The 13868-nt window shown below is 36.9% G+C and overlaps 1 protein-coding gene across 1 annotated transcript in view; it reads right to left on the reverse strand.

Annotated features, from left to right (window-relative positions):
* The window catches only part of COL5A2 (collagen type V alpha 2 chain), a 150413-nt gene that overhangs the window by 14667 nt on the left and 121878 nt on the right, over positions 1–13868 (reverse strand). Inside the window, exons 34-46 of the mRNA XM_007108047.4 lie at positions 11840–11947; positions 11509–11562; positions 9217–9270; positions 8953–9006; positions 8472–8525; positions 7942–8049; positions 7776–7829; positions 7183–7236; positions 6204–6365; positions 5436–5543; positions 4195–4302; positions 2714–2767; positions 387–494 (exon numbers count right to left, since the gene is read on the reverse strand). Of these exons, the coding sequence (XP_007108109.1) occupies positions 387–494; positions 2714–2767; positions 4195–4302; positions 5436–5543; positions 6204–6365; positions 7183–7236; positions 7776–7829; positions 7942–8049; positions 8472–8525; positions 8953–9006; positions 9217–9270; positions 11509–11562; positions 11840–11947 (1080 nt within the window). The remainder of the gene's footprint in view (positions 1–386; positions 495–2713; positions 2768–4194; positions 4303–5435; positions 5544–6203; positions 6366–7182; positions 7237–7775; positions 7830–7941; positions 8050–8471; positions 8526–8952; positions 9007–9216; positions 9271–11508; positions 11563–11839; positions 11948–13868) is intronic.

The raw sequence follows: 13868 nt of genomic DNA on the forward strand, positions 1-13868 counted from the left end.
GAATGTGCTCACTATAACCCCAATGACATTTCTATACTCAATTTTATCAATGGTCTTCACTGAATGAAGATCACCTTAGCTGTTTACATAAGACATTACTTGCTTAAATTTAACATGATACATCCTTATTACATTTCCTGTAAACAACAACATTTTTAGATGATGAAAGTCAAAGCATCAGGATTTTTGAATACCTATTAGAAATCAAATTTTTAAGACTAAAAAAATTAATTCCTAATTGTTTATCATTCTTTGTTTAGAGTACTTAACTAAACACACATGTCATTGAATGCGTGCATATATGTAGCTCATAATACAGTATGTTGATGTTTATAACTGTGAAACTGTGTGAAACTGTTTATAAGTGTGAAACTGACTCTCCTTACCGGATCTCCTCTTTGTCCTGCATCTCCTGGGGCACCAACAGGACCCGGAGTTCCAGGTGCACCCTGAGAGCCTGGCAGACCTGCAGGCCCAGGGTCTCCACGATCACCCTGACAAGAAAACCATGATATTATCTTTTTAATATTAATTCTAAAAGAGCTGTATTCTATATGCTCATGCTATTCATGAGAAGGAAAAATATAACTTTTAAAAACATATTTTATTTATTATTTTACTAATATTTTACTTAAATATTTTAACTATATTTGCTTATTAAAAAATCAAACTGAAAAGAATGAGATATTTTCCCCCAATTTCACCCCTCCCTTCACTCTCACCCTATTATTCCCATAGTCAAGATTGCTGGACTATAGGAGTGGTCACCTCCAGAATTCAGCATGTTTCTTAGACCAATAAGCCTTCCAACTGGGGTATCCATGCACTTGGTATAAACAAAAACTTTCCAAAGAGTGTAAAAACAGGGAAAATTCTAAGGAAACCACTTTACAGATTTTCAACTTCATATGTGTTCTTTCAGAAAACTGACTTGGAGCATCCTTCCCTACTTCCTCTTTAATAATCACCCTTCTCCCATTTTATGAAATAAAAGCAGATATCATACAATCTGCAATCTTATTATGGTGCAGTGCTTCGAAGAATAAACACCACTGGGCATCAAACTAAGGGACTTTTCCAGAATGCACAGTTCACTTGAGAATAAAGCAAAGAGGTATTCAGAAAGAAAGAGGCGGCTCCTTATTTTACCCAGATGACCCCATTATGACAAGGCTCCGAATCTTACTTGTCTCTTTAAGTCAGAGATGAGATTATTGTTACGTGGACGTGTATTAATATAATTATTTGACTTGAGAAACGGAGTCAGACCTTTTTTCTGACAGAAGTTAAGTCTTATTTGACTGATTAGTTTGGTAACCAGGATAAACTCTGGCAATTAGGTTAGAGAATTGATACATAATACATTGAATAAGCTGAATTGGCAACTCCAAGATTTTGAAAAAAATATATTGAAAGCACATGTACATTTAGCATTTACCAAGAATTACCTCCTTTGCAACTATTAAAACTTGTGATTAAAATAAAATGTGATGGCAACTTAAATTATGCATAGGGGTTCATAGATTTTCAAAATTATATCAGGGGTACATCAGCAAAATCTTTGAAGACTACCACACTGGACAATATATTACCGACTGAGGGGAAAAACCCAGATGCCAAGAGAATTTGCATTCCCTGGCTTTATGGTAGATGGAGGGGAGTGGCTGTACCCCAAGATTCCTCAAGACTCTTTCTTCCCCTATCTTTGAGTGCCTACTAGATACTTTAAACACGTTATTTGAAACACAAATGCCCAGTGGTATAGGTACTAATCATATTTAAAGCATTTGAAAATTGAGGTTCAGAAAATATGTTCAAGATCACATAGCTAGTTACTTAAAGAATCAAGATTCCAATCCAGGTCTCTGGTTTCAAAGCCCATTCTGCTACATGATGAGCTCCTGGAGTGGAAAGAGCCTCTGCATCATAATAGACATTAGAGAGGGTTTTTGTTTTTGCCTTCCATTTACTACTATGTAGTCTGAGACAACTGTGTGACTGCCCAAAGGGACTAGAGTTTCAGATAAAGTTGGGGATATTTTCAGTTCAGCCCATGTCTAATTTAAAAACACATCATGAAATATACAATATTTAGAAAGACATGGTTTATTTCCTCATGGGGCATTCACTTTAGGAGGTGAGTAGAGAAATTTAGATGTTACACAGCTCTATTTGTGCTGCCATACTTTTGTGAATGAGTTTGAAATTTAGACTACTTCATATGTATCCTCATCCAAAGCCTTCATGGTGCACCTTTTCCTACCGTTAATTAAAAAAATGCCATCTCACTTGGCTGTGTATTCAAACTTTCATTTATAAGATCTACTCAAGGGCTTCCCTGGTGGCGCAGTGGTTGGGAGCCCACCTGCCGATGCGGGGGACGCGGGTTCGTGCCCCGGTCAGGGAGGATCCCGCATGCCGCGGAGCGGCTGGGCCCCTGGGCCATGGCCGCTGGGCCTGCGCGTCCGGAGCCTGTGCTCCGTGGCGGGAGGGGCCGCAGCGGTGGGAGGCCCGCGTACCGCCAAAAAAAAAAAAAAAAAAAAAAAAAAAAGATCTACTCAAATTATGACATTACAATAAAGATTGTTACAATCAGAAATTTCAGGGCTGCATTGGAGCTATGAGAAGAAAAAGTAGCTTTTTACTCTTTAGTATTACAAAGATTTCAAATTTACATTACTCCAGATTTTTTAATCAGTGAAATTGCCCTTACACGTTCTCCAACAGCACCATCCCGTCCTGGAGTACCATCATTACCAGCTGGACCCTATAAAGAATCATATTTGAAAAATGAATTAACTGAGTAATAAAAAATCACATTCCAATTGCCAGAAAAATTACAGCATATTTTCCACCTCTCTTCCATATTATAAATTAGCATTTATGGAAATTTCAGTAGAAGAAAGTCTTCTGCCATCTTTCTATTACTTTGATTTGCCTGTAAAATTATTAACACATTCTTACATTTTTGGTGCCAACTTTAAATGCAGTTTTATTTAAGACACTATTTTCCACTTACAATTCAGTGCTTATAAAGTACAATGTTATTTCCTTTCCCCGTGTACATATTTCATATTCAAGTATTAAGAATGCCCAGTTATTTACTATAGCAGCTCAACTTTTAAACTGTCCTGGAATTTGCTACAAATTTGGGCTCTTCAATGTTTGGTGAGAAACAGTACTAAATCTATGCTCAGGTTGGCTTAATCAACCTCTTCAATGGTGGGCCCAGAGGAGGTGCCACCAGATGGAGGAGCTCCATCCACTACCAGAGAAGCCCCCAGACATTCCTCCTGGTGTGCCTCCTGCACTAAATCTAAATTCTTCATTTCTATTTTTTATTTTTAAAAAAGAAAAAGTATTCAAATTCTTCCAAATAAATAGACAACAACTACATTCCTGGTATTTTATGTTTTGTTTATATTATCAGTGAATGGTTTTCCTCACATTTACTTACCCAAATAATATCCTTAAAGTAAAATATCTGTGTTTAGATATTAAATTACTTAAAAAAATATATAGTCTTCTTTTCCTATTTTATTTTGATTTTTTTCAGAACTATATTTTTACCATTTGAGCAAAAATTGCTTTGAAAGGCATTGATTGTTTCTTTCAAGAAAATGTGACACTAAATGTTTGGTGATTTACTCATTAAAGCACTGAACAGAGGAAATTCCAACCTATAACTTCTCAAATCACCTTTCAAAACCTGATTTCCTCTCAAGAGAGCCTAAGGGAACATGATCTCCATAATGTAACTTTATAGGGATATGTAAGTAAAAGCATCTCTACTTACTTTGCCCTCTTCACAAGCTGTAACAATTATATTAATCCTATCACCATAAAACTTGGCAATTTTGACAAATATGCCATTACAGAATGAAATAATAATAAGAGAAAAGGCAAATGGTTGTGTCCTTTCACCTTCAAAATAATTTGGCAACAACATAAATCAACTAAAATACTTGGCTCCAGACTAGATGAAAGTCAGTGCAAGACACAAATCTTACTACTTTTTCTTATGTCACCATTTAGTCAACTCTCTAGGCAAGAACACATCAAGAAACATCACTAGGAAACTTCCTTCAGGTCAAATGTACAATTTCTAAATTTCTAAATTGACTTCTAAATTTAAAAAATGTCCCCGGAACACCCAGATGAGGAAGGGAGAGGAATTTTCACTGTAGTACTCACTTCAGGTCCTGGTTCTCCCACAGGGCCATTTGAGCCTGGGGGCCCCACCGGTCCAGGCGGGCCTTTATCTCCTGGTGCACCAGTTGGTCCTACTTTTCCTGGTGTGCCCTGAAATAAAAGTATAAATATGTCCACCACTTCTGAAGAAGTTTAAGGAGGCCAGTTCACATAAAGGCTACATTTATTCAAATGGCACCCCAGTCCCTCCTTCTATAGTAATAATTGTCCATTATCCCACAACACTCATGTCACTGTAGTGCCTTCCCAGAGGCATGCGCACTTCTTATCACACTCATCCTGACATATCAAAGGGAATAAAAAGTATCCTTTGCACCAATTCAGGTTCATTTTGGTTTCTAATCTGATGTATCATTGTCATTTCTGGACGCCCTTCTTGAATCTGTGTCACTAGTAAGATTTGTTCATCCTTATTCATTTCTGCTTTGTCTGCTCACTTCTATATCCTGGCACTTTGGTCTCAGTATTGGGAGATTTTACTTCCAGGTTCCTCGGCTCACTCCTGATAACAATAAGACAGCCCTTAACTCCCGGTTTTCTGGTTTCACATCTCCACCCACATGTCCCCAGTTCCAAGGTCCCAGCAGTAAATCTCTCTGTCTACATTCCATATAAAAACACCATTTTTTTCTCAAGCATGTAAACTTTCAGCAGTAAAATTTAGTCTCTTCAAAGCTAACAGTGAGTTAAACTTTTATCCATACTCCAGGGAATATGAAATTCTTAGCACCCTCCAGGGAACAGGAGATTACTTTCAGAATCCTTCTTTATTGTTCACCCCACTTTCACCTCCAATATTACTTTAGCTCAACTACTTCTTCCCTTTGATGGTTTATGAAAACTTACTCTCTCAACTGTGAAATATGAGTGTTTCTGTTAGGCATGTTTATTTTAAAAGAGGCTACCTACTCACCAGGAGATTATCCCCCTTCTCTAGCTCCATGGATATTTTTAATCTTTGAAGAAAGATTTAGAGTCACCAAAAATCTATATCCTTATTTGTCTACTTCTCTAGTCCCAGGGTTAAATAACTATATTTTTCAAGGACTTTCTAAGGTACTTAAGTAAAGAATTTGACATTTAAAGTCAAAAGGTTTTTAAGATACTCAAAATCTCTGTCTAAAAAAGACTTCAAATCTATTAAGAAAAAAAAAGATAAATTTTCCCTTCACAAATTTTATTGCATATAATCAGATGAAATATCGACCAGCGCAGCTACTCACTGCTGGGCCTGGAAGGCCGGGCATCCCTCGCTCTCCACGCTGCCCCGGCATGCCGACGATTCCTCTTTGCCCAGTAGTTCCAGCTGGACCAGGGGGACCATCTGGACCCTAATTTTGAGAACAAACTATAATGAGAAATTCTCCAGAGAAAACTATATGCAAGCACTTTACAATAGATCACAGCTTTACAGGTTTTTTGGTATGAGAAAAAGTTCTCTGTTCCATAAAACCATACTATGTATGAGTAGTCAAAATGTGTAATCCACACTGAGCCTCTAACATTATTTAAAGGTGAGAATGGCTCATTTAGTTGGAAAGGAACTTGAAGATTAATGTGAATATTAGTAGAATAAAAGAGGTAACTATTCAGGCAAATATTTTCCTCTTTTTAAAATGACAAGAAAAAATTTAAAACAAAGAAATAGGGCCCTATCTAAACATTGATGTTGAGGCATTTGGATATTAAATAAAATAGTTTGGTTTTAAAAAAGGTTCTTCATTCAATACAGATATTTAACAAAAAAAAAGTTTCCTTGTTTAGTTTCTGAATACCATATCCATGACTATTATATTTTTATATCTGTACATATACTTTTTCCTAGAGCAGAGAATTACAAATTAAAAACCCATAGGGCATAATGCATTTAAAGGATTACGAAAGTGCTCAGCATAATATATAAACAGTTTCTCTGTGGCAGTAATTCTTATGAATTTCTACTAGTAAATATCTCAGTTAGAGGTGGTCTAGAACAAAGATTCCAAACTTACAGGTTGCCCATCTTCTCCTGGGTCCCCTTTGTCTCCTGGGCCACCAGGGGGGCCAGCTGGTCCTCGATCTCCTACTCGTCCGTGAGAGCCGGGGTCCCCACGAAGACCTGGAGGTCCCTCCTTCCCAGGTTCCCCTAAGGGCCCTGCAGGTCCTGGAGCTCCCTAGTACAACATAGAAAGAGACCCAGGAGGGCAAAGTGGAAGCCATGTTAGAAGACCTAATGTGATGGTCTCTGCCCCAGAGGCAGATTGCCAAGCCTCACAGGTCCATTTTTCCTGTTAGATGATCACTCAGTGGATTTAAACAAAAATAAAAAACACAGCTTCCACACAGCTGATTCATTTCCCAGAGGAAAATCTAAATTATTTGCAGACAATTACCTTTTAGTCATTATTAAAAGTGTGCTGACAATATTGAAAAATCAACTATACTTCAATTAAAAAATAAAAAATAAAAGTAAAGTGATTTGGAATTGCAAAAAAAAAAGTGTGTTGAAGTTAACTTGAATTTTCAAACTCCATAATGCTCTGCCCCAACAATGAATACATAATATTGATATTTTATTCTGTCTGACCTGATCTTATAATGAAAGAATAAATTTTATTAAAGACAATTTCAGAGATTCTTCCTAACTGAAAAAAATTATTATTAGCACACAATACTGTTACTATTTAGTACCCAAATGAAGTAACAGTCAAACATTGGGGCTTAAAAGGATTTGCAAATAAGCTCCTCCAGGAAACACTGGATGATTAAAGAAGGATTTGCTTGACAACATACCACTATGAATTATTGGGACAAGAGTTGTCAACATGGGATAACAACTAATTAAGGGATTAAGCAAAAGAACAAATAATAACTCAATTAAACATATGTGTGCATCATTATAATATGTACATATGTATGTGTTTGTGTGTATTTTTATGTGTGTGTAAAATTACTCCACTATCAATGATTTCAATTACTGAATAGACTTACAGTAGGACCTGGAGGTCCAACTCTGCCAGCAGAACCAGGAAATCCTGTAGCACCCTAGAAATATAACATCATATAAGCAATTTTAAAATAAAAATTAATTCTATATACTTTCTAGGGATTATTGATTTTACAGGGATACTTAGGCCTTTATATTCCTCTCGTTATGACCAATATATATTTTTTCTTGTATCCTATGTTTTTGGGAATGGATCTGGATTAACTGGTAGGAAGGATACTATTTTTCTCTTTCCACTTTCCATTTCTCTTGAATACATACAAGTATATTGAAGGCAAGGGCTAGAATCACATTAATATTTTATATAACAGAATTATACAAAGTGCTTTGACATTATTCATTCCCTCTTCCATAGGTAATATATTATTTATGTTACATATGAGGCAGCTGGGTCTCCAAGATCAAAAAACTAACTTTAACCCAGATCTCCATCAAAGTTAAGCGCTCTTTCCACTACTGTATAGTTATACAACTAAAAATTTGTTGTTACGGGTTCAAATGAACTTTAAAATGGCTATAAAGTAATAGGTATCTGTGACTAGCTGTGTGCAATTCCCAGAGCTTCAAACCAACTTACAGGTGGACCCTGAGTTCCTCGACCACCTTTTAGTCCAGGAACGCCATTAGGACCCTAAATAGAATGAAACAAACAAAAGATCGCTATAGGATAGAAAGATGGTCTAAACACAAGGTCAAACAGTGGGCGCTGGACTCAAGTTGTGTCTTTTTTATTTGAAACTTACATGAGGGCCTGGGGATCCTGCTAGACCTTGTGGTCCAGGAGAGCCAGCATCACCCTTCTGTCCTGGCTCTCCAGGTTCACCTTTTACTCCAGGCTGCCCATCAGGACCCTACATTAATTGAACAAATAAGCAATTGATTATAATACTTATAGACATATTATTTCATGATAATTATTCCTAACATATCATTTATTCATATATGGTATAATGGTGCTTTGAAATCAGTATAAAAGCATGGAAGAAAAAAAATGCCCTGATAAGATCTTTGAAGACAGTCTGAGAAAATAAGTTATGCCACCACATTTTTATTATAACAAATAAGTATATAATTCAATATAATGCAAATTCATCCATTTTGGGGCCAGTTCATGAAAAAATGTATTGAAAATGAGAATATTGCCTAGAAAACTATAAGTTTTCCAGAATCTTGAATATACCTTCAAAACACGTGACAACGATAAGTAATTAAGTTCATTGCTGTTAACAAGAGGAATGTTCGTTTGTAAATTAGGGATATTTGAAAATCATACCTGGGGTCCAGCAAAACCAACGGCTCCAGTTGGGCCATTTTCACCACGAGAACCCTAGAAGAAGACAAACATTACTGTAGCTTTCACACATTATTCTAAATAGGAACAGTATTTTAAAATGCAATTACATAAATTTGTATTGTCTTGAAATGTACATATAGAGAAGGTAGACATATTGCTTGAGGAGGACTCCTAAGCGTGATGTAAAGATAAGGGTCATAGAAGAAATTTTCCAAGGCCCAAAGTCTCAAAGAAGCTTCTAATTACTTAGTAAACAAGGTGCCTACCTAGACTTAATAGATTGTATAGAAATAATGCAATTATTATTTTTTTAAGTTTAATGAGAATAGTAAAAAGTGAAAACCAGGAAGTTAAAAGTAACCTAATCCAACAGGCATGGTTTTAGAAATATCAAGACAAAATGAGGAATTGTTTTACTGCTCAAGCTCATACTAAAGAACATCAAAATACTGTCACTTACAGGATTCCCACGGGAGCCAGGTGGGCCAACTAAACCTCGAGGGCCAGGTTCTCCCTAGAAAGCAGATTTTAGATTGTTATTGTCCAAAGCAGTGGCAAAACAGTACAACTGTAGGATTTGGGCCCTATGTGTAGGGTGGATGGGAGAACTCTGAGATGATCTAGTCCAACTGTCAAATTTTATGAAAGAGAAAACATTATGAAAAAGATCCAGCATCCAAATCTCAGGATTTTAAGTCCACAAAATAACAACTTGTGACATTACCTTTTCTCCAGTAGGACCTGCAGGACCCGGAGGACCCAAGGGACCCGGAAGACCCTGTCAATTAACATAACATAGGCATACTGAGGAAAAGAATGCACAGAAATCTCCATGTTTAAACAAACTAACAAAGAAGGGACTATTTTGTTACAGTTGACTGCTTTTGTAAAACATTACCTATAATAAATGATATAACTGTATATTCTCAATATTTTATATAGTCTAAAACAATTTCCAATGGATTTTCTCCACAAAACGTTTTAATCTCTTTCATCCAACTCAACTCCTCCATATATAACACCGTCTTCAAACATTAGTATGAAATTAGTGCTACCCTTCAATAGTGTTTCTGTGTTTCTTAGCTTATTTAATTTTGCTAATACCTATTTGAAATGTGACAATAGATTGAAGAGGCTTTTCTTCTTTTGTAAAGAATACTATATTCTTAAATTATACTAGTGAAATATCACTCCTTTATTTTTTTAAAAAAGTGAAATTCTACTAAAGCACTCAGTTTTCTGCATTCCCTTGAGATGAAAAGGAGTTGCACTACCCCGCTACACTGAAGATGATGGTGTTCTTTGGCTCAGAATGTAGGGGTGCTACCACATGGGGTTTTCTTGACATGAGGTTACAATCTTTAAACTGCTGCACTGTATTGGAATCCTTCCTAAGACAGATTTTCTCTCTGATATTTGTGTATTGCCTCTTCACAAGCCGCCCAGATATTCTTTTGTCATTTAATTTCTGTATGCATTACTGCAGAAACTTAAGGAACAAAATGACTTTTTAATTCTATATCTGTGACAAGAACATGAGAAAACTGTGATCTTAAAATTCTCTAGATCTATAATGAAACAATGTTCTGCCATCCATTTACCTAATATACTTCCTTAAAGGATTTGATTAAATATAAAGGTGACTTCATTACGTTCACATTTTTTTCATACAGAAAAAAAGTGATTCATTTTTGTTTCCTTTACCATGAGATTACAGCAAATGCTCTGCTCTGCTTCTTCCCTAAAACAACATATTTCCCTCACTAAAAATGAAGCAGTCATTGCTTAAATCTTGATCCTATTGCATTGCATTTTCATAGTTCAAAGGAACAATAGATATGTATTGCAGCTTTCACCTTAAAATAAACTGTCAGTGCATCTCTCCTTCAAACAGCACTTCACTACTTACTGTGCACTCCAGACCAACCATGATGTGAAATACAAACAATAAACCAGATTTACTTAGACCACTTTTTGAAATATTAAATCAAATATTAGATTTAATTAAAAGGCAAGAGATATTTTGAGTTCATAATTTGCTAAACTAAGTGTTTCACCCTTAATTAGCTTTCTAGAAAAAGAAAAAAGGGATAATTATCACTAAGGTTAAAACTTTTCTATAATTTACTTTATTTCTTTAATCAAAAGTTAATATAATCAATGTATTAACAGTGGCTCAATGGACAGAATCAAAATATTAACAGTGGTTCAGTGTCATCTCTTTTTTAATAGTATAATGGCTATTGTCAGGACACAGCATGACAACTAACAGCAAACCATGTCATACTGAACCAGAAACTATTTATCAAATATCAGGAACTATTTCCAGGAAATGTTGACTGTCTGAGCAACTGTAACTACCTGCTTTTACCTGAGAGGATCATTCATGTCTGAAAATATATTTTCAGTCTGATTGTCTGATTATCCTTAGAACTGCAAATACATTCTATTTTTAAGGACATAAAGTTTGTTAAATGTCAATTTCTGGAAGGATATTAAACAATCCTTCTTTACATTTCACTTATTCAGCCTCTTTATCAATGAAAGCATTAATGACAATTCATCATGCAGTAATTTTCTCACCCCTAACATCTAGTATATTGAGAAACATTTGTCACACCTTTGGCTACTCTGTAAAACTCTACTTGCCTGAACTGGAATGAGGTCTAAGGCAACTCATTAGATCTGCATTTTAATAAAAATAAACATTGCCTATGAAATAAAAAGATAATAAAGATAAAGAGGGCCCCACCGCTTAAAGCACCAATTTCATATGCACAATAAAAATGTGTCTTACTTCATTCTCTCAATAATGACTATTTTTTGGCTTGTTCTAATTCAAGGTAAGCAAAATGAATATCTGTGGTCCATCAGTGTCAAATCTCAGATCTCATCATTCTCCTAATCCTGACAACCATGGAAACATGAACCTTATTTTTAAAAGTTCAGGCAAATTCATACGATAGTGATGTTGTTGATTCCTAGCCCAGCTGCTGAAAGGAATGATTTCACTTACTCTTGCTCCATCATTTCCAGCTGTGCCTTCAGAACCTTTCTCTCCTATGCCACCCTGGGAAAACATACAAAACACCATTTAATCATTTAATTGTCTTTTTCCTACACTTGCATGGAAGCTTCATGAGAGCAGGGACTTCTCTCTAATGTTCACAGCTGTATCCCCTTGAGCCTAGAACAATGCCTGGGACTGAACATTTTCTAAGTACACATATACTGAAAGAATAAATGAATGAATGACTTGTGACTTAGGGTGGTAGAAGTAAAAGTCTGCCCAGGAAATCATTATCAGTAGAAAGTGTAAATGGATGAACTAAACAAATCAAACTTACTCTGTCACCCTTGGGGCCAGGAGTTCCTGCAATTCCTCTTTCTCCCGGCATACCTTGAAGACCAGGTGGGCCTGTATCTCCAGGGGTCCCAGTTGGTCCTGGACTGCCCTGAAATGAACCAACAATAAGTAAGCTCACCTATATATTAAGGTTGAAACTATATGAAATTCCTGTTTTGGTAAATCAAAAATAGTAGAATCTTGGCAATTTCATGTGGTTCAACCTAGCGCTTATATTTTTCATTTGGGAAAATTGACTCTGAGTTCATTTTGAAAAAAATGAGATCTTGCTGTTTTGACTGTTGGTTTGTTTTCAACATTCTCTTTGGAGAAATTGGGTACCAATTCAAATAAAAATGATAGAATTGCCTTTTTCTTTTCTTTTTTTGGCAACATCAGAGGGATTCTAATAAAAAAAGAAGACATCACATTTAGAGAGTATTCCATTTTCTCTCTCTAAAGAACCCATGATATGGCTTCCGCAGAGCTGGAACTCCCGGCTCGGGGTCTCTTCCCTCCGCCGTCATGGAACTGCCCCGGAGCCTGAGGGGAAGGTGGCCTCACTGAGGCTGCCGACTCTGGAGGAGGGGCCCGGGCAGCTGAAGCCACGACAGTCGTGGGGCCAGCGGGCCGGCCATGTGGAGGACAAGCTTTTGGTGCTCCAGCCAGGCGTCAGGGCTGTGTCTCTGAGGTGGGAGAGCCAACTTCAGGACACTGGTCCACAAGAGACCTCCCAGCTCCACGTAATATCAAATGGTGAAAATCTCCCAGAGATCTCCATATCAACACCAACACCCAGCTTCACTCAACGACCAGCAAGCTACAGTGCTGGACATTCTATGCCCAACAACTAGCAAGACAGGACTACAGCCCCATCCATTAGCAGAGAGGCTGCCTAAAATCATAATAAGGCTACAGACACACCAAAACACACCACCAGACGTGGACCTGCCCACCAGAAAGACAAGATCCAGCCTCAGCCACCAGAACACAGGCACTAGTCCCCTCCACCAGGAGACCTACACAACCCACTGAACCAACCTTAGCCACTGGGGACAGACACCAAAAACAATGGGAACTACGAACCTGCAGCCGGCGAAAAGGAGACACTAAACACAGTAAGATAAGCAAAATGAGAAGACAGAAGAACACACAGCAGATGAAGGAGCAAGGTAAAAACCCAGCAGACCTAACAAAAGAAGAGGAAATAGGCAGTCTACCTGGAAAAGAATTCAGAATAATGATGGTAAAGATGGTCTAAAATTTTGGGAATAGAATAGAGAAAATGCAAGAAACATTAACAAGGACCTAGAAGAACTAAAGAGGAAACAAGCAATGATGAACATCACAATAAATGAAATTTAAAATGCTCTACAAGGCATCAATAGCAGAAAAACTGAGGCAGAAGAACGGATAAGTGACCTGGAAGATAAAATAGTGGAAATAACTACTGCAGAGCAGAATAAAAAAAAAGAATGAAAAGAACTGAGGACAGTCTCAGAGAACTCTGAGACAACATTAAATGCAAGCTGATCTTTCAGCAGAAACTCGGCAAGCCAGAAGGGAGTGGCAGGACATATATAAGTGATGAAGGAGAAAAACCTACAACCAAGATTATTCTACCCAGCAAGGATCTCATTCAGATCTGATGAAGAAATTAAAAGCTTTACAGACAAGCAAAAGCTGAGAGAGTTCAGCAACACCAAATCAGCTTTACAACAAATGCTAAAGGAACTTCTCTAGGCAAGAAACACAAGAGAAGGGAAGACCTACAATAACAAACACAAAACAATTAAGAAAATGGGAATAGGAACATACATATCAAAATTGCCTTAAATGTAAATGGATTAAATGCTCCCACCAAAAGACACAGACTGGCTGAATGGATACAAAAACAAGACCCATATATATGCTGTCTACAAGAGACCCACTTCAGACCTAGGGACACATACAGACTGAAACTGAGGGGATGGAAAAAGGTATTCCATGCAAATGGAAATCAAAAGAAAGCTGGAGTAGCAATACTCAGA

The sequence above is a fragment of the Physeter macrocephalus genome, chromosome 2, assembly GCF_002837175.3.
Source record: "Physeter macrocephalus isolate SW-GA chromosome 2, ASM283717v5, whole genome shotgun sequence".
NCBI lineage: Eukaryota > Metazoa > Chordata > Mammalia > Artiodactyla > Physeteridae > Physeter > Physeter macrocephalus.